This window comes from Choloepus didactylus, chromosome 20 (genome assembly GCF_015220235.1).
Source record: "Choloepus didactylus isolate mChoDid1 chromosome 20, mChoDid1.pri, whole genome shotgun sequence".
Classification (NCBI taxonomy): domain Eukaryota; kingdom Metazoa; phylum Chordata; class Mammalia; order Pilosa; family Megalonychidae; genus Choloepus; species Choloepus didactylus.
In genome coordinates this window covers 17,567,812-17,594,463 of record NC_051326.1, presented here as the reverse complement: position 1 = coordinate 17,594,463, position 26,652 = coordinate 17,567,812, and the positions used below count along the sequence as shown (strand labels likewise).

The 26,652-nt window shown below is 36.8% G+C and overlaps 1 protein-coding gene across 4 annotated transcripts in view; it reads right to left on the bottom strand.

Annotated features, from left to right (window-relative positions):
* CLIP4 (CAP-Gly domain containing linker protein family member 4) overlaps positions 1–26,652 on the bottom strand; it is a 135,545-nt gene that overhangs the window by 31,283 nt on the left and 77,610 nt on the right. For all 4 annotated transcript variants that reach the window (XM_037813120.1, XM_037813122.1, XM_037813118.1 and 1 more), the window contains exons 3-8: positions 22,639–22,778; positions 21,838–21,931; positions 20,644–20,805; positions 18,777–18,895; positions 12,121–12,357; positions 1,506–1,641 (exon numbers count right to left, since the gene is read on the bottom strand). In XM_037813120.1, coding sequence (XP_037669048.1) covers positions 1,506–1,641; positions 12,121–12,357; positions 18,777–18,895; positions 20,644–20,805; positions 21,838–21,931; positions 22,639–22,778 — 888 coding nt within the window. The remainder of the gene's footprint in view (positions 1–1,505; positions 1,642–12,120; positions 12,358–18,776; positions 18,896–20,643; positions 20,806–21,837; positions 21,932–22,638; positions 22,779–26,652) is intronic.

The following is a 26,652-nucleotide window of genomic DNA, read 5'->3' as shown; positions in this document are numbered from 1 at the left end:
CTTGTGCTTATGAAACTTTTGGTTGTCAAGGGGAGGCTCAGCCCACCTATAATTATGCCCGGGAGTCACCTCCAGAGAACCTCTTTTGTTGCTCAAGTGTGGACTTTCTCTAAGTCCAACTCTGCAAATAAATTCATCACCCTCCCCCCAACATGGGACAGGAAACCCCAAGTGAATGAGTCTCCCTGGCGATGTGGGACATGGATTTCAGGAATGAGCCTGACCCTGGCATCAAGGGATTGAGAATGCCTCTTTGGCCAAAAGGGGGAAAAGAAAGCCAACAAAACGGTTTCAGTGGCTAAGAGCATTCAAATAGAGTCAAGAGTCTGTCCTGGAGGTTACTCCTATGCAAGCTTCAGCTAGATATGCTAAATAGCCACAATACGATAAGCCCAAGTCAACAGTAGTCCCCAAAACCCTAAAGAATACCTGCATCCCTATCTGAGATTCTATAAAATTTCATGCATTAAGTTTATTCTTCAGAAACTTAAATCCTCCAGAGAGATCCTATGCTAGCTAAGTCCCAAAACCCAAAGGCAATAGCCTCTTCAAGAACATCAACCAGGTTGTGTCTCCTTTTCCCATGATATCAACACCCCTTTTCAAGATGAACAAGTTAGGGTTGTCACTGCCTAGATATCCCCAAATATTGGGAAAGTGATTAAACTAGAAGAGGGGGTAGCAACAGACAAGATGGAATTTGGCAAAGAATTATGAATACTGACTCTCTACATAATTTTCTTTTTCTTAGTTGCTGGGGTATTGGAATAACTAGAAGGAAAGAACTGAAATGGTGGAACTGTAACCCATAGCATTCTTTGAAATTTGCTCTATAGCTACTTGGTAAATTGTAATTTGAAAGTTATCACCTTTTTTTGTATATATATTATACCTCACAATAAGGAAATAACTGAAACTATGATAGTGTAACTCATAACATTTTTGGAAATTTCCTATATAGCTACTTGTTAAATCATACTTTGAAAGATATTACCTTTTTGCATGTATGTTACATTTCACAATAAGGAAATATTTGAAACTGTGGAACTGTAACCCATAACATTCTTTGAAATTTGCTCTCTAAGTACTGGTTAAATTGCACTTGGAAAGTTATCACTTTTATGTATATATGTTATATTTCACAATAAAAAAATAAAATAATAAAAAAAAGAATAGCTTCATCATTCACCATTTCTCTCCTCAAAAAAGGGCAAGCTGCACCTGATCTAACACAAAGCCAACTTGTGTACTGGAGTCCCTCCCCTTTTCTCCTACAATTATCCCGTTTCTCTTCTGCAACGTCAATTCTTCCCTCTCTCCAGTATCATTCTCATCAGTGTACATAAACATACTGTAAAATCTCCTATCTTTAAAGCCCTCCCTAACTCCCCCTCATGTATTACATAAGTAACTAGAGAAAATTTTTGTTTATTTAAAAACTATAAGAGAGTAAAATTTGATTGTTTTAAATTAATTCTTATTAAGTTAAATAACATCTACCTTACCATATTTGGGGGCACATTTAAAGTACTGGACTTTTCCAACACTTCCATTGTTTTTTCCTTCTGGTTCATCCAACTCAATGCCAGCCCACTGCCCACTTGCAAATTCTGTTGTTCCACAAAATCTTAATGTTCCAACCTATAAGAAAATATGATACCAGCATAACTTTTGATTATCATTGGTAATTCTAAGTGTCCTATCTTTAAAATTTACTTTACCATGGAAGCTTTTAAAAACTATTCTCTCAAAGCAGACTTCAGAATAAGGAATAATACCAGGGGGAAAAAAGGGATATTAAATAATGATAAAGGAGTTGAATCACCAAGAAACATAACAATCCTAAACACATACGTGCCTAGCAATTGAGATTCAAAATATATGAAGCAAAAACTATTAGAACTAAAAGAAGAAATAGATATATCCACATTTAGAGTCAAACACTTCACAGTTCCTCCCTCAGTAACCAATAGACCAAGTAAGTAGAAGATCAGTAAGGATATAAAAGAGTGAAACCAATTATAAACCAACTTGACCTAACTGACATTTATAGACCTCTCCATACAAAACAGCAGAATACAAATTTAAAAGAATAGAAATCAGACAAAATATATCCTTGGATCATAATAGAATTAAACTAGAAATCATTAACAGAAAGATATATAGAAAATCCTCAAATATTTGAAAATTAAACAATATACTCCTAAATAAATCATGTTGAAAGAGAAAATCACAAGAGAAATTATAAAATATTTTGAAATGAATGAAAATGATAACACAATATGTCAAAGCAAAAGCACTGCTTAAAGGGAAATTTAGAGCATTAAACGATTGTATTAGAAGAAAATGTCTCAAACCAATGATCTAAGCTTCCACATTATGAAACTTGAAAGTGAAGACCCACTGCAAGGAAAAAGAAGGAAATAATAAAGAGAAGAGAAGAAATTGAGAACAGATTTTAAAAATAGAGAAAATCAATGAAACCAAAATCTAGTACCTTTGGAAAGAACAATAATATTTATAAACTACTCAATATCCTGTTATGATTTTTAAAAACACACTCAGCAAATCAGGAATAGATGAAAACTTCTCAACTTGATAAAGAACACCTACCAAAAACTGACAACAATTATCATACTTGACAGTGAAAGAGTGTTTTCCCTTCTAATATCAGGAATACGGCAAGGGTGGCGGCTCATGCCACTACTGTCAGCACTGTACTAGAGGTCTTAGCCAGTGGAGTAAGGAGAGGAAAACAAATAAAAAGCAAATGGATGAGAAAGAAAGAAAGAAAACTGTCTCTATTCACAGACAACATGATTGTCTATACTGGAAATTCCAAAAAACTTAACAAAAAAAAACGAGCCAATAGAACAAGTAAGTTCAGCAAGGTACAGGATACAAGGCCAATATTAAAAAATCAATTGTGGAGAAACTAAGATAGCAGCTAGGAGAGACAGGGCAAAAAAACACCTTCGTGAAAAATACTAGCTGGAGGCCAGAAAGTGACCCAGAACAGCAGTTCCAGCTATGCACCAGCTGGACAAGATATGCCAAATCCACAGGGACCATGCACTTGGTGAAACCGGGAGTCTGCGTTCTGAAAACGAGTGAGTAAGTCAGCTGAATGTCCGGTAGCCACACTGAGGTGTGAGGAAACCGTGGCTTGACATTCGAAGGCAGACTAGTTCTTTTTTAAAAAAACTCAAAAGCGGCTGCAGATAAGGCAGCAAGAACCACACAGTGAAGCACAACAGGAAAGGGCTGTGCGAACGCCTCAATATCTGGTGTGGAAGATACCCTTTCACATACCCACTGCTAGTTGTCTCAGAGCAAGGAGGGAAGAGGTGAGCCAAAAGGGGAAAAAACCATGCCCCTTGCAGCCATCTTCCTGGCAGCTGGGAATGCTCCTGCCTGGCGCTGGACCCACAGCCCAGAGCTGCGCAAAGGGACCCAGTGTGATGGGAAGTGCTTCCGGCAACACCGTGCACATGCCACAATATCGGGCGTGGACAATAGGCTTTCGTGCACCCACAGCTAATTGTCCCAGAGCTGGGAAGGTGGAGCTGTGTGAAAAGGAGGAAATTAACACGCCCCATTCAGCCATCTTTACAGCAGGCTGGGAACGCCCCTGCATGCCCCGGTGGCCCAGAACTTCCATTGAGGGATGGAGCACACTTGTGATGTAGCACAGCCTTCCCTCAGCAAAGGCCCTAGAAGGGCATGGCTGGGAAGAGAAACCCCCCGGAAAACCCAGAGACCCTACGCCAATACCAGGGACTTGCGGGTCAGCAGCAGAGAAAATCTGTGGTGACACTGAAATAAAGGTTTATACTTTTGCAACAGCCTTGAATCTCCTGGAACACCTGGGAGGTTTGATTATTAAAGCTGTCCTGCCTCGCTAACTGCTCAGACACATGTCCCACAGCACCAACAACACACCCAAACTTCGTGCACCAATGACCCCACAACAACCAGACCCCCATACACCACAAAGACAAAGTTGGGGAAAACTGACTTGAGGGGAATAGGTGACTCATGGATGCCATCTGCTGGTTAGTTAAAGTATACACCACCAAGCTGTAGATCTGACAAATTAGAGATTGGGGTCTGAATAATCCTTCGTATCCTAAAAGAACCCTATCAAGTAAAGCAAATGCCAAGAGCCCAAAAACAACAGAAAATTTTAAAGCGTATGAAAACACCAGACAATATGGATAACCCAAACCCAAACACCCAAATCAAAAGATCAGAGGAGACACAATACTTGGAGCAATTAATCAAAGAACTAAAGACAATGAGAGCATGGCACAGGATATAAAGGACATGAAGAAGGCCCTAGAAGAGCATAAAGAAGAAATTGCAAGATTAAATAAAAAAATAGAAGATCTTATGGAAATAAAAGAAATTGTTGGCCAAATTAAAAAGACTCTGGATACTCATAATACAAGATTAGAGGAAGTTGAACAATGACTCAGTGTCCTAGAGGTCCACAGAACAGAAAATGAAAGAACAAAAGAAAAGAATGGAGAAAAAAATCGAAAAAATCGAAAAGGATCTCAGGGATACAATAGATAAAATAAAACGCCCAAATTTAAGACTCATTGGTGTCCCAGAAGAGGAAGAGAAGGGTAAAGGTCTAGAAAGAGTATTCAAAGAAATTGTTGGGGAAAACTTTCCAAACCTTCTACACAATATAAATACACAAAGCATAAATGCCAGCGAACTCCAAACAGAATAAATCCAAATAAACCCACTCCAAGGCATATTCTGATCAGACTTTTAAATACTGAAGAGAAGGAGGAAGTTCTGAAAGCAGCAAGAGAAAAACAATTCACCACATACAAAGGAAACAGCATAAGACTAAGTAGTGACTACTCAGCGGCCACCATGGAGGTGAGAGGCAGTGGCATGACATATTTAAAATTCTGAGAGAGAAAAACTTCCAACCAGGAATACTTTATCCAGCAAAATTCTCCTTAAAATCTGAGGGAGAGCTTAAATTTTTCACAGACAGACAAATGCTGAGAGAGTTTGCTAATAAAAGACCTGCCCTACTTCAGATACTAAAGGGAGCCCTACCGACAGAGAAGCAAAGAAAGGAGAAAGAGATACAGAGAATTTTAACAGACAGATATAGAACCTTACATCCCAAATCACCAGGACACTCATTTTTCTCTAGTGATCACAGATCTTTCTCCAGAATGGACCGTATGCTGGGACATAAAACAAGCCTCAATAAATTAAAAAAAAAAAAATATATTGAACACATTCAAAGCACAATCTCTGACCACAATGGAATACAAATAGAAGTCACTAATTTTTGAATTGTAAATCCACTATTTACTTCCTACATGATATAAAATACACAAACTCTAATGACAAATCAGTGGTTTTGAACTCTTGTAAATTTTGACAAGAACTATATAAAGGTGGGGGAATGGAGGAGTATAGGTACATAGTATATGTGTCCTATTGAAATTAAGTTGGTATCAAAGACAAACAAGATTGTCATGGATTTAAGAGGTTAATTTTAAGCCCCACAGTAAACACAAAGAAATTATCAGAAAATATGACCATAGAGATGAAAAGTAGAGTATGGGTTAAGAGAATGGGGGAAGGGGCAATGGGGAGTTAAGAAATGAGAATAGGGTTGCTGTTTGAGGTGAAGGGTAATTTCTAGTAATGGATGGTGGGAAGGCGATAGCATTACAACATTCTAAATGTGATTAATCCCACTAAAGGAATGCTAGGGAGGGGGTGGAATGGGAAGATTTAGGCTGTATATATGTTTCCACAATTGAGGAAAAAAAAAAAAAAAGTCTAAATAGATGACAACTGAATGCCAAGGATGACCCTGGATGGGATCTGAGGATGGAGGACAGGAGGCTCAAAGGGATACAGTTGAGACAAAAGGAAAAGGAAATACAGAATATAAGCTTTGTATCATTGTTGAATCTCTTGTACTTCTTAGCTGCGCTTAATGGGATTGCATAAAAGAATGTTCTTGTTCATGGGAATTGTATATGTGAATTAAAGTGTTTGTTCAAGGATGTATGCAGCTAGCTCTCATATGTTCAGAAGACAGAGCTTCTATCATCCAACAGATGATGGATGATAGATAGGGAGAGAGTGAGGGAGGGAAAGAAATAGACATTTAGCTTTGATATATTGCCTTTGTTACAATTAATGACTACATGTTAAAGTTAGTGGATCAGGGTATCAGGGTGGGGGGATCAGGGAATGCTGGAGTTCTGTGTATGGGGTTTGTATTGTTTTTGCAACTGTTCCTATAACTTTGAATTTATTTCAAAATAAAATGTAAAAAAAAAAAAAGAAAATAAAGCTGAGGGACTTCATCACCCGTAGATCAGTCCTACAGTCCTATAGTCCTATAAGAAATGCTAAACGGAATTGTGCAGGCTGAAAGGAAGGGACACTAAACAATTGACTGAAACCACATGAAGAAATAAAGATTTCCAGTAAAGATCACATGGTAAATATAAATACCAATACTACTGTATTTTTGAATTGTAATTCCACTATTTACTTCCTACAGGATCTATAATACATAAAGTGTAATGATAAATCAGTGGTTTTGGACTCAATGTAAAATATGTAATTTTTGACAAGAACTACATAAGGGTGGGGGGATGGAAGAGTATAGGAACATATTATGTGTCCTACTGAAGTTAAGTCGGTATCAAAGAAAACATGATTGTTATAGACTTAAGATGTTAAATTTAAGCCCCACGGTAAACACAAAGAAAGTATCAGAGAATATGATCATAGAGATGAAAAGTAGAGTATGGGTTACAAGAAGTTGGGGAAGGGGCAATGGGGAGTTAATAAGAAATGAGTGTAGGGTTTCTGTTTGGGGTGAAGGGAAATTTCTAGTAATGGATGGTGGGAAGGTGATGGCATTGCAACATTGTGAAGGTGATTAATCCCACTCAATGGAATGCTTGGGAGGGGTTGGAATGGGAAGATTTGTGCTGTATATATGTTTCCACAATTGAAAAAAAGACAGTCTAAATAGATAATGACAATTAAATGCCATAGATGATCCTGGACGAGATCTAAGAATAGAAGAGAAAAGGCTCAAAAGGACACAATTGGGACATAAGAAAAAAATGAAATATAGAATGTAAGATTTATATCAATGTTAAATTTCTTGAACTTCTTAACTACATTTAATGTGATTATATAAATGAATATTCTTGTTCATAGGAAATGTATATGTGAATTATATCATTTGTTCAAGGATGTGTGCAACTTGCTCTCATATGTTCAAAAGACAGAACAATAGATGATGGATGATAGGGAGGGAGGGAAAGAAAGAAATGGTAAAGTGACAAAATATTAAAGTTGGTAAATCGGGGTATCAGTGAGGGGGGTTGGGGTATGCTGGAGTTCTATGTATGGGGTTTGTACTATTTTTGCAACTGTTACTGTAAGTTTGAATTTAATTCAAAATAAAAGTTTTAAAAAAAGCTAAAAAAAATCAATTGTATTTTTACATTCTAACAATGAGCAATTGGAAAATAAAATTTAAGAAACCCCACCATTTACAATAGCACCAAAAAACATGAAAGACTTACTTAAATCTAATAGAATATATGTAAAATCTGTTTAAAACCCTAACTAAAGAAACAAAAGAGCAATGTAAAGGGAGAGATACACAATGTCTGTGAATTGAAAGACCTGACATTTCTAAGATGTCATTTCTCCCCAACCAGATGTATAGATTCAATACAACTCCAATCAAAATACCAATAAGATTTCTTGTAAAAAAAATTCTTTTTTACAAGACAAAAAATTTTATTTCTAAATAACAAGCTAATTCTAAAATATATATGGAAAGGAAAGTAAACAAGAATAGCCAAAACAATTATGAAAAGAAAAGAACAAAACTGAAGGACTAGAGGAATTTCCAAGGAAGATGGCAGAGGAGGGAGCTCCAGGACTCAGTTCTTCTACTGAAACAGCTATTAAACAGGTAGGAACTGTCTGAAACAACAGTTCTGGGGCTCCAGAGGCCAGAAAAACATGGTAACAGAAGGGAAGGGTGGAGGAAGAGGCTGACAAACTGTGGTAAGACAGTGAGTTGTTCTCTCTACACAGTGGGTGCCAGTGCCCATCCCCTACTCTCTCAGTAGGCTGCCTTGGGATCCAATCTCTGACTTGTTCACTGGAGACAGGAAGGGACATAAAAAACCTCTCCCCCAAGAACAGGGATCTTGGGCACAGTGGATTTCTGATCTCTGATCACACAGCTTTTGATTAGTAAATTCAGATCACTTGTCCTGGCTCTGAGCTAGTGTTTCAACCTGTCCAGAAGACAGGCAGGGGCAGCCACTGTTTCAACCTGCCCCAGAGTGGGGCAGAACCAGTGGAGATTTAAAGATGGAGGGCAGTTATCCGAAAGGCCACATTTGTTGGGCAGTCCAGGAAAGCACAGATTTGGGGAGACATCAAGGAGACTTTGGGCGCCCTTTCCTGATCCCCTTTCCCCAGGGAATTTCGGAGCCAGTCGGTGCCTATTTCATTGGTCTCTAATCCTGCTTTGGCTGAGAAATATTGACTTGGGAAAGTCTTCTGGTGAGGGTCCCTCCTTCAAGAATTTGACCTCCAGGCAGAAGCAGCATAAAGACAACAAAAGGAGTGTAAAAAACTACAGAGGCAAAATAAAACAAACAGAACAAACCAAGATTCCTAGGGAAGGAACAGAGGAAAGAAAGCTTTCTCTTGCAGGTGAAACAACTACACAAAAAATGCAATCTTAAAAATTATACCACATATCCAGGGCAAGAATCAGATGAAGAAGAGCTGAAAAAATCTGATCAGTTAAACTCAGGCTATTCTAAACGTAGAGTATAAAGTGGACTAAGCATCAAAGAAGACCCTTAACACAAAGTTAATCAACAATAAAACCCTAGACAAGAGGGAGAAATGGGCTTTTAGAGTAAACTCTTCAAGATAATCAAATGTCTAGAAATCAGCAAAATTACCAGCCTACTAAGATATAAGAAGATATGGCCCAGACAAGGGAAAAAATTAAAACCTTAAAGGAGACACAGAATTTGGAACAACTAATCAAAGATATTCAAACAAATCTACTAAGTCAATTCAAGGGGATGAAGGAAAATATGGCCAAAGAGATAAAAGGATATTAAGAATACAATGTGTGTGCATGAAGAAGAATTGGAAAGTATAAAAAAGAAACATAATTTATGGGGATGAAAGGCACAACAGAGGAAATTAAAATACACTAGAGGTATTCAACAGCAGATTTGAACAGGCAGAAGAAAGAATCAGCAAACTAGAAGACAGAAGATTTAAAATCTTACAGAAGAATGTATAGAGAAAAAAAGGAAAAAAATTGAGCAGAGTCTCAGATGTTTGAATGACAGCATGTAGTGGACAAAAATACACATCATGGATGTCCCAGAAGGAGAAGAAAAGGGGGCAGAAAGAATATTTGAGGAAATGATGGCCAAAAATATCCCAATTCTTATAAAAGACATAAATATACACATGCAAGAAAGCGCAACATATTCCAAACAGAATAAATCCTAACAGACCTACTTCAAGACATACCAGTCAGAGTGTCAAATGCCAAAGATAAAAAGAGAATTCTGAAAGCAGCAAGAGAAAAGCAATGCATCACATACAAGAGATCCTCAATAAGACTGTCAATTTCTCATCAGAAACAATGGGGGTGAGAAGGCACTTGTATGATAAATTTAAGATAATGAAAGAGAAAAACTCCTAGCCCCAAATTCTTTATCCAGCAAAACTGTCCTTCAAAAATGAGGGAGGGTTTAAGATAGTCAAAGATGAACAGAAACTGAGAGAGTTCATGAACAAGAGACCTGCCCTACAAGAAGTACAAAGGGAGTTCTGCAGGCTGAAAGGAAAAGGAAAGACAAAGTGGCTTGGAGTAGTGTGAAGAAATGAACATTATTAGTAAGGGTAACTAAAAGGGAAAAAGAGAGACAAAGAAGAAAAAAGATATGACACATAAAAACCAAAGGACAAGATGGCTGAAGTAAGTTCTGCCTTTACAGTAGTAACACTGAATGTTAATGGATTAAACACCCCGATCAAAAGACAGATTGGAAGAATAGATAATGAATGATCCAACTACATGCTGCTTAAAAGAGACTTATCCTTCGTGGGATCTGACACCCAGGGGAGTGAATCCCCCTGGCAATGTGGAATATGACTCCTGGGGAGGAATCTAGACCTGGCATCATGGGATGGAGAACATCTTCTTGACCAAAAGGGGGATGTGAAAGGAAATGAAATAAGCTTCAGTGGCAGAGAGATTCCAAAAGGAGCCGAGAGGTCACTCTGGTGGGCACTCTTACGCACACTTTAGACAACCCTTTTTAAGTTCTTATGAATTGGGGTAGCTGGTGGTGGATACCTGAGACTATCAAACTACAACCCAGAATCCATGAATGTTGAAGACGATTGTATAAAAATGTATCTTATAAGGGGTGACAATGGGATTGGGAAAGCCATAAGGACCACACTCCCCTTTGTCTAGTTTATGGATGTATGAGTAGAAAAATGGGGGAAGGAAAAAAACAAACAAACAAACAAAGGCACTCAGTGTTGTTTTTTACTTTAATTGCTCTTTTTCACTTTAATTATTATTCTTGTTATTTTTGTGTGTGTGGTAATGAAGGTGTCAGGGATTGATTTTGGTGATGAATGCACAACTACGTAATGGTACTGTGAACAATCGAACGTACGATTTCTTTTGTATGACTGCATGGTATGTGAATATATCTCAATAAAATGAATAATAAAAAAAAAACTTAAAAAAAAAAAAAGAGACTCACCTTAGACTCAAAGACACAAATAGATTGAAAGTAAAAGGTTGGAAAAAGATATCCTATGCAAACAGTTACAAAAAAAGAACTGGGGTAGCTATAGTAATATCAGACAAAATAGATTTTAAATGCAAACTGTTATAAGAAACAAAGAAGGGCACTATGTATTCATAAAAGGGTCAATTTCCCAAGAAGAAATAGCAATCATTAATATCTATGCACCTAAACATGGTACCTCAAAATACATTAGGCAAACACTAGCAAAACTGAAGGGAGAAATAGACAGCTCTACAATAATAGCTGGAGCTTTCAATACACCACTCTTATCAATAGATAGCACATCTAGACAGAAGATCAATAAGGAAACTGAGATCTTGAATAATATGATAAATGAACTAGACCTAACAGACATATACAAAATACTGCACCCCAAAACAGCAGAATATACATTCTTCTCAAGTACACACGGATCATTCTCCAGGATAGACTACATGTTGGGTCACAAAGCTAGTCTCTTCAATTTAAAAGGAATGCAATCATGCAAAGGACTTTCTCTAACCATAATGGAATGAAGCTGGAAATCAACAATAGGCAGAGAACTGAAAAATTCACAAATACATGGAAGTTAAACAACACATGCTTAAACAATCAGTGGGAGAAAGAAAAAATTACAAGGGAAATCATAAATATCTCAAGACAAATGAATATGAGAACACAACATATCAAAACTTACGTGATACAGAAAAGGCAGTGTTGAGAGGGAAATTTATAGTCCTAAACACTTATACTAAAAAAGGAGAACAAGCTTAAATCAAAAACCTAACTGCACACCAGGAGGAAGTAGAACAGAATAATGAACTAATCCCAAAGCAAGCAGAAGGAAAGAAATAACAAAGTTTAGAGCAGAAATAAATGAAATTTATTTCTGTGAAGTAGTAGTTGTGGGGGAAGCACCGCTGGGGGCCTGGAGAAGCTGCAAGGAACACTCTCCAGGCTCAAAAATTTCTAATGCTTCTAAATTCACTCAACAGTTCTGCTACACTCTACTCTTCTCCCACTCTAATAAAGACACCTTCATCATTAAGTCCAAACCATTTATATATTTAATTCATACTGTATAGTAAACTTACATCTAAGTTTCACATTTCCCACTAAGTACCTTTCTGCCTATACACTGAACACGCTTTTTTAATCTCAAAACTCTGACTGTACTATATGGATCCCTTGGCACAGAGGCCATGGACACAGCCTCAGTGACTGCAGTTACTTACTGTACCTTCTGTCCTGCAATAAAAACACGATCCCCCAACTTCAGACCAAGTGATGCAAGCATTGCCTTGCCAGTAACATGATCATAGTTTGGAAGCATGGCCTTTGAGATGTCACATGACAGGGGCACTGCATCTAACAGCATCTGCTTGATTTCTTTAGCAGTGGCTGCTGCATCTGCCATTTCTAATGGCATGTCTACTGGGTCTGGAACAACATCAGCAGGGATTTGTCCTTTGTCATTCTACAAATAAAGAAAAGAAACAAAATTCAATTCATAGCTACTTAGACCTCTACAGAGTCATATAAAATTATTTAAGAGGAATTTTAAGTCAAATTATTCATCATTTATTCAAAAATATTTACTAAGCACCTACTATATGCCATATACTATTCTAGATGCCGAACATACCACAGCAAAGATAATGAAAAGCCCTGCTATGAAGGGAATGTGTTCTTGTGAGAGAAAGAGACTATAAACAACCAAATATGTAAAATAGATGGTATATTAAATGGTAATTAGCATCATGGAAAAAAACCTAAGCAGGGAAGGAACACAGAGAACATGGGGACAAATGTGGTTGGGGGGAGGTGGGGTGGATACCTGCACAATGTCAGGGAAGTTCCCTCACAGGTAAGATTCATTTGCCCAGAACCCAAAGGAGGTGAAGGAGTAACCATCCAGGTTATCTGGTAGGGGAAAGCATTCCAGGCACAGGGAAGAGCCGTGCAAAGGCCATGAGAGGGGACGCTATGGAGAAGGCACATTTGGAAACAGAAGCCACAGGACTGGCTGGTTTCCCAGTCCCAGATCTGAGAACCTCTCCAGCATTCCAGAGCGGCCGCCACGGCTCAACCTGTCCTAACCTCCCACAGGGTGACTCGAGTTTCAGGAACACAAGCTGTATTTCGAGACCTCTAAAATTTGGGCTGTAATCACAAACACAGCTCTGCTCTCACTATAAGCAGAGATAATATTCTGTGATTTATCGTGTGACAAGATAAAATGGACAGCTACAAAACAGCCCACTAGCATTTACAGGGTGTTTATATCATCAGAACCCTATCACATAAATTCTCTCTTAGTTCTCACATCAAGAAAAAGCTCATGCCTTCTGGGGAAGATGGTGCAGGAGGGAGCTCCAGGACTCACTCCTTCCTCCAGAACAGCTAGTAAACAGGCAGGAACTGTCTGAAACAACTGTTCTGGGAATTTGGAAGCCAGAAGGACACTGTACAGAATCCAGGAAAGAGCAGGAGGAAGAGGCTGGGAAACTACATTGAAGAACTGTGATGAAACCTAGATTCAGTGGACAAATTCCTAGAAACACACAAACTACCCACACTGATTCAAGAAGAAATTAAAAACCTCTGCACACTAATTACAAGTAAAGAGATTGAATCAGTCATCAAAAACCTCCCAACAAAGAAAAGCCTAGGACCAGAAAGCTTCACAGGTGAATTCTACCAATCATTCCAAGAAGAATTAATACCAATTCTGCTCAAACTCTTTCAAAAAACTGAAGAGGAGGGAAGACTGCCTAACTCATTCTATGAGGCCAACCAAATAGCAAAGCCAGGTAAAGATACTACAAGAAAAGAAAATTACAGATTTCTTTTATGAATACAGATGCAAAAATCCTCACCAAAATACTTGCAAATCAAATGCAACAGCACATCAAAAGAATTATACACCATGATCAAGTGGGTTTCGTCCCAGGTGTGCAAGGGTGGTTCAACATAAGAAAATCAATTAATGCAATACATCACATTAACAAATCAAAGGGGATAAAACACATCATCTTCTCAATTGACACAGAAAAGGCATTTGACAAAATTCAGCATCCTTTCCTGACAAAAACACTTTGAAAGACAGGAATAGAAGGAAACTTCCTCAACATGATAAACGGTGTATATGAAAAACCCACAGCTAACATTGTACTCAATTGTGAAAGACTGACAGCTTTCTCTTTAAGATCTGGAATAAGACAAGATGTCCAATGTTAATTGACATTGTGCTGCAAATTCTTGCCAGAGCAGTTGGGCAAAAAAAAAGAAATAAAAGGTATCCAAATTGGAAAGGAAGAAGAAAAACTTCCTCTATTTGCAGATGACAAGATCCTATACAGAGAGTCCAGAAAAATCTACAACAAAGCTATTGGAGCTAATAAACAAGTTCAGCAAAGTGGCAGTATACAAGATCAACACACAAACATCAGTAGTATTTCTATACATTAGTAATGAGCAAGCGAAGGAGGAAAGCAAGAAAAAAATCAATTTATGATAGCAACTAAAAGAATCACATATCTAGAAATAAATTTAACCAAGGATATAAAGGACCTGTACCCAGAAAACTACAAAACATTGCTAAAAGAAATTAAAGATCTAAATAAATGGAAGGACATTCTGTGTTCATGACTGAAAGACTAAATAGCGTCATGATGTCAATTCTACCCAGATTGATTTACAAATCCAATGCAATCCCAATCGAAATTTCAACAGGCTACTTTGAAGAAATGGAAAATCCAATTATCAAATTTATTTGGAAGGATAAGGGGGCCAGAATAGCCAAAAACATCTTGAAAAAGAAGAACCAAGTTGGAGGACTCACATTTCCTGACTTTAAAGCATATAACAAAGCTATAGTGATCAAAACAGCACGGTCATGGCATAAAGATAGACATATTGACCAAAAGAATTGAACTGAAAGTTCAAAAATAGACCCTCAATATCAATTGCCAGTTGATATTTGACAAGACTGCCAAGTCCACTCAACTGAGAAAGAAAAGTCTCTTCAACAAATGGTGCTGGGAGAACTGGATATCCATAGCCAAAAGAATGAAAGAGGACCCCTATCTCACACTACTTACAATAATTAACTCAAATGGATTAAGAACCAAAACTATAAAACTCCTAGAAAATGTAGGAAAGCATCCTCAAGATTTTGTGCTAGGCAATGGTTTCTTAGACTTTACACCCAAAGCACAAGCAACAAAAGAAAAAAATTGATAAATAGGAATTCCTCAAAATTAAAAACTTTTGTGCATCAAACAACTTTATCAAGAAAGTGAAAAGATAACCTACTCAATGGGAGAAAATATTTGGAAACCACATATCTGATAAGGGTTTCATATCCAGAATATATAAAGAAATCCTACAACTCAACAATAAAAAGACAAAAAACCCAATAAGAAAATGGGCAAAAGAACAGACACTTTTCCAAAGAGGAAATACAAATAGGTAAAAAGCACATGAAAAGATACTCAACATCACTAGTGATTAGGGAAATGCAAATCAAAACCACAGTGAGATAATTCACACCTACCAGAATGGTCACTATTAAAAAAAAAAACACAGAAACTATAAGTGTTGGAGAGGATATAGAGAAACATAGGATCACTCAGTCATTGCCAGTGGGAATGTATCATGGTGCAGCCACTGCAGCAGACAGTCTGGCAGTTCCTCGGGAAGCCAAGTATAGAATTGCCCTACAATCTGCCAATCCTGTTACTAGGTATATATCCCAAAAGTACTGGAAGCAGGGTCTTGGATAGACATTTGCACACCTATGTTCATAGCGGTATTACTCACAATTGTCAGAAGACAAACACAATTCAAGTGTCCATCAACTCAGATAAACAAAATGTGGTATATACATAAAATGATGGAATATTACTCAGCTATAAAAAGGAATGAAGTCTAGATGCATGTATCAACATGGATGAACCTTGAGGATAATCATGTTGAGTGACATATATTCTATGGTCTCACTGATATGAACTAATTATAATAAGCTCACAAAGTTAGAATCTAGAATCTAAGTTAGAGAATGGGAAGTTGATGTTTAACTTGTGAAGAATTTCTATATAGGCTGATGGAAATGGTTGGTGGTGGTGGTAGCACATTATTGTGAGTGTAATCAACTCACTGACCTATATAGGTTAATGTGGCTAAAAGAGGAAACTTAAGATGTATATATTACTAGAATAAAAATTAAAAGGGAAAACAGAGGACAGTACACACAGTGAACTGTATTGCAGATGATGAACTATTGTTAATAGAAAAAGTGTAAGAATGTTCTTTCATGAGTTATAACAAATGTACAATACTAATACAAGGTGGCAATAATTGGGTGGCATATAGGGAAAAAATACATCTAAATAATGGACGATAGATACAACTATTTTAATAATCTTTCATCAATTATAACAAAGGCAATTACTATTAAAAAAAAATAGTACATTTTTAAAGTGCTATCATCAATAACAACAAATGTCCCACACCAATGCAAGGTGTTGGTGGTGGGTGGTGTAAGGGTCCTGTATTTTATGCATGATTGTTTTGTAAACATGCAACTTTTCTTAATTTTAAAAAAAAAAAAGCAGCAGCTTGTGAAAAAGCCCTGCCCTTTAAGAGATTTAAGAGCTTACATCCCAGAAAGAGAGACAAACATTAACCAGTTAAACAAGTAAAATGTTATTAATATTTCCATTTTGCCAGATAGGAAAATTAGGCAAGGAAGGATTAATGACTTGCTCAAAGTCATTTATATGATTATACAGGTGGAGAGGACATTATAATCCACTGGATTCTGAGCCTTCCTACAGTTCCATGCTATCCTTCCCCAAAATGAGATGTCCTCATCCCTATTTTCCCTAACTAAAAAACTTAGATTTTTATGAGAAAAAAATCAGATAGTAATCTTCTTTTTTTAATGGTAAATATTTTTTTCCCTTTCTTTTCCACTAACAACCATCCAATAATTCATATAGATAAAAGAATAAGGCTTTATTCTAAAAGAACAAATAAAGATAAAAGAACACATAATTTGCAACTGCCTCACACTGTGTTTTAAAATTCATGTCAGTTTGGTCCTAAGTAAAAATATGGCAGAAAGGCATATTATCAAATTTCTGAGATGGTGATAGACTGCTTTAGTCCCAGATTTCAAAGAAAAACTACAACACATAAGGAAGATATGTATAGTGCTAATTTGTTCACTTTAAGAAAAGAGAGGCAAATTTTTAAAAACCTATACTGAGAAGTTGTAAGCTATGTTTACAATGACTATTTTACTTTAGACTTTTATAAAGTTCTCACCTTTCTAGAGGAAGTTGCACCTACCAGTTCCCACACAATTCAGTAAACAAACCTTGCCATGAAAAACACTAAATAATAATAATAAAATAACCAAAAATGATGAGGTCTTCCTAATGTAAGAATGCTTATTCATGATTAAATATAAAATTACATTTTCTTCTAAAGTAGCCACTATTGTATGATATTCAGGGGCTACTGCTGACCCACATGTTAAGCATGTTTTTTTTGTTTAAGGTTAACCTTCATAATATGTGAAGCTATTAATTTTTTTCTGGCATGAATTGGTAATTTATCTCAATGACATAACTCACTGCATCTTACTAAATTCAAAATATTCCCCCCACTAATAGGGTTTTCTCAACCATTGTAGTGGCGAAAGCAAATGTGCCACCTTCACATCCCAGGCAAACTGAATTATCTCCCAGCCTTCGTGCAAGCCACTTTCTCCTTGCCTAGAATGCTTTCTCACCTCCCTCCTGTACTTGGTTAGCTCTCGCCTGTGTTGAAGCACTCAACTGAGGCGTCACCTCTGCCAGGAAGCCTCCCTGAGGCTCGGAGAGATGTCCGTGCCGTCACCCCATGGCACAACGGCCACACCAGTCCAGCCGACTGCTGCCCGTCCCTCATCCCCTCCTGATTATGTTCTCTTTGATGACAAGGACTTTACCTTATTTATTGTTGTAGTCTCCCAGTGTCCAAAAACAATAGAGTCTCAAGAACTACTAGGGAGGATGGACAAACGGACAGATGGATGAAAGGAAGGATGGACATTAAAATTTGGGAACTAACTGATGAGGTTCGACAGAAAGAAACGTGGCAAAGAAGCAGGAAGGGCAGGAGAAATAGAAAAGAAGGGAGAGTGAGAGCACAAAGAGGGAAGAGGAGGCTTTTCAACCACTGCGTACTCCTATCCCTTCGAGGGAAGGCACACACCCAATTAAGAATCGCTGCCAGAGCAAGTCACTGCTATTCATACAAGGGAAAAGAAAATTGAGAAACACTTTCTTGAAGACAATAAAATAACAAAGGATTTGAAGATCATGAAAGTCAATTCTGTGTGTTAACTTCATAAATTGGTGACATTATTACAATGAGAAAAATAATTTTCCTTTACACATTTAATTTTTAAAGATTTATTCCATTCTTTACAGTGCATTTTTTAACTTCCTGGAATGAAATTTCTTTCCAAAAGAATTTAAAATATCATCTAACAGAAAAATATAACTTTAATATGCATGTTTTTATTTATCAGCTAACTTTTCACAAATACATCAAAAATGCTAAATGAAAGATACTTAAACTCAAAGAATTATGACAACATAAGAAGCATTTTACTTTCCTGACGGACGTTTTTAACAGGTGATCAATATAAGGGGAATGAAATCCACTGTTAGAAGCTAAATTTATTCAATAAAAAGTTTATCATCACTATTTACATGCGGCACAAAAGTATAAAATTATTTGCTCACATAGAGGTTCTATTATAATGATAGATCAACTCTTTACTGAGAGAAAAGATTTTTAATTCTTTTACTTTTTTCCACTTTTAATATAACCTCTTACCCTAAATGCAGGATTTGCTTCATGCTCCAATAAGCATTTTACAGCACCTGCACACAGGTTATATGCTGCAATGTGCAGAGCTGTTCCAAAGTTAAAATCACTGCAAGTGGCATCCACATCTGCAATTAAACATCACAACTGTATTAACTACAAATTTAAATTTAGCTATTAAAATTTAAAAGAACACATACTTTTTTTTGGTGGGGAGGATGCCTTTTTTTAGCTGTTTATGAGACTTAAACCAACTCTCCAGAAGCACCACCTCACAATGTAACATATTACATATTATATTACATATTATGTTACATATTATATCGCAATATCGCTAAGTAATTACTTTCCTAGTACAATAAAATTTCATTACAATGGAGTAATATTATGATGGATTTTCTAACTATCATAAACTAAGCCATATTTAAGAGCAATCAATGGCAATAATTCATATTTGTAAAAGAAACTAAGTTAACACAATCTCTCATCAAACCTCTTGCATATTTGCCATAACAATTACAGTAAGGTAGTGTGGTTTAGGTCAGGGATCAAGAAACTATGGCCCATGGGCCAAATATGACCCACCATATGTTTTTGTAAATAAAGTTTTATTGGAAAACAGTCACAGTCATTCATTTATATATTCTCTATGGCTACTTAAACGCTATAACAGCAGAACTGAATAGTTGCAACAGAGACCACATGGCCTGCAAAGCCTAAAATATTTACAATCTGACCCTTTACTGAAAAAGTTTCTGACCATGGTAGGTAAAATTATGCAGAATTTTCAAAGCGGGAATCAGTTAAATACTAATTGAGCAAATCGATATTTACATATAGTATTGATTCATAATACTCTACTCAACAAATGAATTTGGGCTTAATTAAGAATCTTGCAATTCTAAAGATACAACTTTCAATAAATCATTATTATGCTATTCTTAACTCTTTGAAATCCCATTTTGAATGTTTTCTGTAACAAGGGTTTAACAGACCTGTGGTGGGCAAGCCCTACCTTCCCCCAAATGACAACCCCACATGCCCTTCCTCCAATCTCAAACAACCCAGACATGCTCAGGAAAAACTCTCTTGAGCTTAAAAGATACATTACTATCAAGAGAGGCTCCCTTCCTAACATCATTCAAAACTTGAAAGGTAAAATTTTTAAAGAGAAAATGGACAATTATACAAAGCAGAGGTCAGAAACAAACACTCTGGGAAATTTATCTATTGAATCACTACTCTAAAACATGTCTTCTACAAATGGGGAAAAATATCATATACTTTAACTTAAAGTAATACTATTTCCTTTGCTCTCATTTTTTACCTCAAAAGAAAACTAACCCACTGAGAGAACCAGAGAGGAAAGTAAAAATACTAGGACTATAATTCAGACATGCTAATGTTCAATTTTAGAATATCACCTTCAAGGCAGGGGAAAAAAAATCCTGAAATTATATCCTTTATGTGGAATCAGAAATTCAGAACTGGATGCCATCTAAAATAAATATTCTTTATTATTTTAATGCCCAGCTCTGAAGGCTTTTGTCCCTCTACCCCTGGCTACCCAAGCAAGACAAGACAATTATTTGGCACATAGATTCAATAATACACATATAAAATACATGTTATCTCGGGGAATTTGCAAAATATGAAAACCCAGAGAGCATTTTTAAATTTTGTATCTCTTTGCATTGTACCTTTTGTAAAAAGTCACTAATTAATCTTCAACAAAGGAATTTTAAACTATTTGAGAGAAAACTTGATGGGCTGTATGAAGAAGATGGACTGGAAGTAAAAATCTTGAATTATAATTCCTCTGCCACAAATAAAGTATTCAATTAATAACATCAAACTGTGATAATATAGTGCTTGCCTTTTGGTTTAGATGTCTTCAAAATCACTCTTATAAGCTCCGGCACATCAAAATAAGCAGCATAATGCAGAGCATTCATATTCGTCCAGCGACTCCGCAAACTAACATCTGCTCCCAGATTAATAAGTTGAGTTGCAAATTTGACAGCTGTCTCCACATCACCTAAAAGAAATTCACTAAATTATTTCTCTTCAGTACAAATTATAAGTTCCAATGGATGGCTATCTATACTTCATTTAAAAAGTCAAAATGAAAGCCATCCTGAATATATACGACACCTTAGAACTTTCACTTTTAGGAATTTATTCTAATAATCATACTCACGGATGTGGATAAACACTTACTACAGAGGTGTTCATTATAGAACTGTTTGTTATAAATATAATTCTGAAACAACCTAAAAGTACAATTAGAAGGTTAAGTAAATTGATAAATCCATACAGTGGAATACCACAAAGCCATTAAACACAACATACTAGACCAGTGCTACTCAAAAGGGTGCTTTGGCTGCCAGGCTCCAAACAGTAATATTTGTTGGTACTTTTTATAATCTTTCCTTATTCTCTATGTAATGTTTCTTCTGATTATATTAATTTAAATGTAATTTACTTCTTTTTGAAAATATTTGAGATTTCAGGTCTCATGTCTTGTAGGTCTTTTTTATTTCGTTTTTCTACCAATTAATTTTTATTTTATTTTCCAAAAATCAGTCTATCATGGATCAGGAAAACAAAAAATCCTTAGCTACCAATAGTTTGAAAACTATCCAACCACTGAAACAGAGAGAGATGTTCACAGTATGTAGTTGAATAAGAGAAGTAGGTTTATAACAACGGTAAAGCACAGGAGGATACCAATTTTGGGAAACAGATATGTGTGCTGTGTGGAGGAAAAGACCTCAGACAGGCCTGGAGACTGGGGCCTGCTAGGGGATGGGAAACTGGCCTTGCTGTAAACCCCCAGCAGTTTTCTACTGGGCAAAAAGGCACGTAGCTTTCTCCAGAAAAGCTGGAGGCTCCAGGAGGGTATAAAGACCCCATCCCCACCTCGCCCTGAGAAAAGAGAGGAAACCACCTAACTGAATCCTCCCCTATTCCAGCAACATTATCAGCAGCTGGATGCCACCCTAGGGGCAGGAGGGAAGGGAACTGCATCTCACTGACGATCATAAAGATAGATTTACCATGAACTCACCAATACCATGAGCTCCCGATTTGCAGGTGTAATGTAGCAGAGTCATGTCTGTCAGTCCATCTCTGTCGTTCACATTGCAGCCTCTCTTAAGGATCTGAGGAAACCAAGGAAAACACAATCAGAACGTGATGGCTGACGGACTATGCATCAGTGCTGAGCATCACAGCTAGTCTACCAACAACAATGAAAATTTAACCTGTCACCAGACCAGAGGAAATTCTTAAAGCACATTCCAAGGTAACCTGGCCCTCCAAGCATGTTCCCTAATCCTCTCAAAGAAAAGCAAAAATTTCTAATGGGTGTAATGGTATTTGAAAAACGTGTAAGTCCTCGCTTCCTAAAACACAACATGTTGGTCAAGGAACCTACTTATTTTTTCACTCCCCAACTCAATCAAATATTTTTTAAAAAATTCTATTTAAGCCCAGATCTTTATCAAACCACCCAAATGTTTAGATAGAACATGATGATAATCAAATCCCTTAATGAAATGCATAACAATTTTTTGCAAAATTAATTTGTACAAAGAAAGGAAATATGAAAAATGTCTCTCCCTACACCCACCAAGAGTCTGTAATGTCGGGATTCCAGGTATAAGAGAGACATGAGGGGATAATGGAAGAACCTAAGTACCAACTCACTGCCCCATGAAAAACATGGCAATACAAAGAACAACCATCAGAATCTTTAAAAGGTCTCTATCATCCTTCCACTGAGATGGGGGGAAATGGGGGGTGGGGTGGGATTCTGTATCATTAACAATCCTAACGATGCAAAGCTTAAAAGCTAAGAATTCCTTACCTCATTTCCAATAACGTCAATGTTTTGCTGGACCTGAGGAACCCACTGCCTTAAAATGGCAAATAATTCTGATACTGAAGTTTTGGGATCAAAGAGAATTTCCTGGCACGATGCATCATTAGGATCAAAGAAAGAAAATTCTGAAATAAAAGGTGTAATTTACATTTATTAAAAGCTTCAAGCAAACATGTTGAAAATAATAAATAATAAGATCAAGATTAAAATTACAAATATTTTTAGAAGCTAGAAAAATGTTTACCTTAAGCAATTTTCAAAACCAAAATCAAGATGTTCAAAATGTATGAGGCATTCCTGAATTGTTGTGAGAGTGAGATTTTCATTTATCACTCCACATTTTATTTTAGATGAAACAAAATAGTGAATGCACAGATCTCAAACCCTGAACTTTCCAATTACTATTTCTAGGGCACAGAAAGTTTATCAAACTTTATCAGTATCTTTGCCTCTCAAACATAAATATATAATGAACAATGGATTCACATCTATGATTAAAACATAGCCAAAAAGAAGAAACGTCAAAATATTAGCACTGTACAGGAACGCTAACTAATTTTACTTTTCTGTGGTTTCTGTAGTTTCCTAACATTCTATAATAAACATGTACTACTTTTTACCCAGCAAATAAGCATGAGGGGAACTGCTATTCCAGCCAAGAAGGAGGCAATATCTGGCAATGTAAAAATGAATGAAACCTTGGGGCAAAGTGAATAGGTTATTTTGGAATCTGTATTAATAAAAACATGGAAAACTACATAAAACTGAACATGTGATCTAAATATTTCTTAAAACTTCTTTACTAGGATTCATGATTCTTTCCTATGAGTAGAGAATAAAACAGACTGGCTCATGAAGGAAATGAAACTTTTTAAGAGAAGAAAATCAGATCCTATTGCCTTGAACAATCTAAAAGAGGTAGGGAATATTGAACAACAGAAAGATCTAAAAAAGCATTAAAAAACTAACATTTGCTGAGTGCTTACAGTTTACTAATACCTTACAAATCCTTACAAACATCTTACCTGGCAGGTATTATTATTATTTCCATTTTGCAAATGAGGAAACCAAAACTCCTAAATAATTTTCTCAAAGTCACACAACTGGTAAATGACAAATTTTAATTTTGCAGAACATACATACATCACATATATGTACTAGCAGCATAATTAAATATTAGCCTTTTGTCATATTTCCTTTTTCTCTGGTTTTTAATTAATAGAAATAAGACCTTAAAGATAAAGTGAAATTCCCTTCCTATTCCCCTTCCTCTTGCTCCCCAAAGGCAACCACCACATCATATTTAGTGACATTTTCCAGGCCTTGTTATTATACTTTTACTACCTATACAGGATCTGTAAATAACAGTGTTGTTTTGTGTATTTACAATTTTATGTAAATGATATTGTATGTATTGTATTTATGTATCAATATGTTTTGAAATTTATCCTTATCAATACATGACTTAGATATCTAATTCATTTATTCAACTGTTAAAAAGATATACAGTGGAAAAAAGATTCCATACACAATAACAATAAAAATAACAAATATGACAATAAATGTGGGACACTTATTTAAAGAAAACTTACAAACTTTGTTAAGGAAAGGGGGGGGGAAATTAAATAACCAGAGAGAAACATCATGTTCCTGGATAGGAAGATAAAATATCTATAAAGCTGTCAATTTTCCCAAAAACAATCTTTTAAATCATTTCAATTCTAATCAAAATCTCATCATGATTTATTTACAGGAGGAAACCACACAAAATTATCTAATATTCGTCTATGCCAGAGTTCCTCAAACTTCACTGCGCATACAGATCACCTGGAGACATTGTTACAATGCAGGTTCTGACCCAGTAAGTCTGGGGTGGGGCCCTAACAAGCTCCTGGTGATGCTGATGCTGCTAGACTGAGGACCACACCTTGACTAGCAAAGATTGGAAAGTAAATGTAAGAGAGAGAAGCAAGAACATGTGAGCACAGAGGAATAACGGAGGGAGCGGATTAGCCCAATAAATACCAAAGCATGTAACAATGGTTCAGTAATTAAATAATGAGGTAATGACAAAACAACAGAGAACTTGTTTAAATAATAATAACAGGTTACACTTAAGTGCTTAATAGTTGCCAGAGAATGTTCTATGCACTTTATGTATACTGACGTATTTCATCTTCGTAACAGCCATACAAGGTAGCTACTATTACTGTTCTCATTTTGTTGAAGATGAAATGAAGGCACAGAGGGAATAAGCAATCTGCCTAAGATCACACACCTAGTAAGCGGGTGAGCCAGGGCTAAAGGCAGGCTGGCTCCAGTATGCACAATCTCAACCTTTACACTGTACTGTGGTATACTGAGAATCCAACCACATTCAAATCCTAAACCTCTGTGCCTCAAAAAAGAATGTTTTAGTCAAAAGAAAGTGGGGAGGATATTTTATTTTTTTAAAAAAAGTGGGGTGGTTGCCACTTCAGGTCAAGGGATCCAGATTTACCCTCCCACCTGAAACAACCAAAACCCAGGAAATATATAAAACAATGATTTTCAAGACCATGGACATCAGGCAATGGGCGACTGATGCCCAAGAAGCCTGATACAAATGAGGTGTGTCTTGCAACTGCCTCCTGCTACTGACTTCAGAGCATTTTCATGCCACGCTGCGGGGAGGGGGGCCGAGGAAAAGCCCAGCTGGCTCCCTGTGCTGAGGAGACAGAGCTCAGTGTCTAGGAGGTGGTGGCAGCTGGAGTTCACAGGGCAGAGTACTGGGGAGGAGAGAATGCACTGAGAGAGAACGACAGAGAGCAGCAGAGGGCCCTCGAGCATTCAGCAGACTACTGATCAGCACATGCTTGCATGCTTGTGAGGAAATACATACCTAAGTCAGAGAAAAAACTATCCAAAAGAATTAGAGGGATCAGTGCAAGGTGCTCACAAAGGGTCTAGAACTGTGCCTGTTCCCACCACAAAGACTGAAAAAATTCATAATGCACAGGGCATTGGGTAGATTACTCAGTAGTGGGGGAAAATACACTGAACACTGCACCAGAACCACCCAACAAGTCACAAAAGCAAAACGTTAAAGGATCAAACTATTTTCAAGTAACTTAACTGCATCACAGAACGAAGCTCAAGAACATTTAGAGGATTACAAAAATATCCAGGACCCAACAAGGTAAAATGCACATTATCTGGCATCTAATCAAAGATTATCAGGTATGCAAAGGAACAGGAAAATATGACCCACAATCAGGAGGATAATCAATATATCAAAACAGACCTAGATATGAATTAGATGATGTAATTAACAAAAAGAACATTAAAACAATTATTATAACTGTATTCCAAGTGTTAAAAAGGTTAAGTAGAGACAAGATAGATAGAAAAAAAGAACCAAATCAAATTCAGGAGATGAAAACTACAATGTCTGAGATTAAAAATACAATGGATGAAATCATCAGCTGATTAGACATTACAGAAGAAAAGATTAATGAACTTGAAGACATCGCAATAAAACTATCCAAAGTGAAACAGAACATGATGGTCAACTTGGCCAGGTGATGGTGCCCAGGTGTCTGGTCAAACATGTGCTGGCCTATCTGTTGCTGCATGTACTTAAATCATCAGTATGACCATTCCATCTACGGCTGATTATATCTGCGGTCAGCTAAGGGGAATGTCTTCCACAGTGAGAGACATTTAATCTAATCAGTTGAAGGCTTTTAAGGGGCTGGTGATGACTTCAGCAGTCAGAAAAGAGGACTTCTGTCTCTACTTCAGCCAGCCTGCCTCTCCTGGGGAATTCATCAAAGACCTTCATCGGAGTGCCAGCTTGCAGCCTGCCCTACGGACTGTGCAACCCCATAGTTGCATGAGTCACCTTTATAAATTCGCACAGTATTTACAGATATCTACTGTTGGCTGTTTCCCTAGAGAACCATGATTAAAACACACAGAAATAAAAAATGTTTTTTAAATGAAGAGTATCAGTGAACT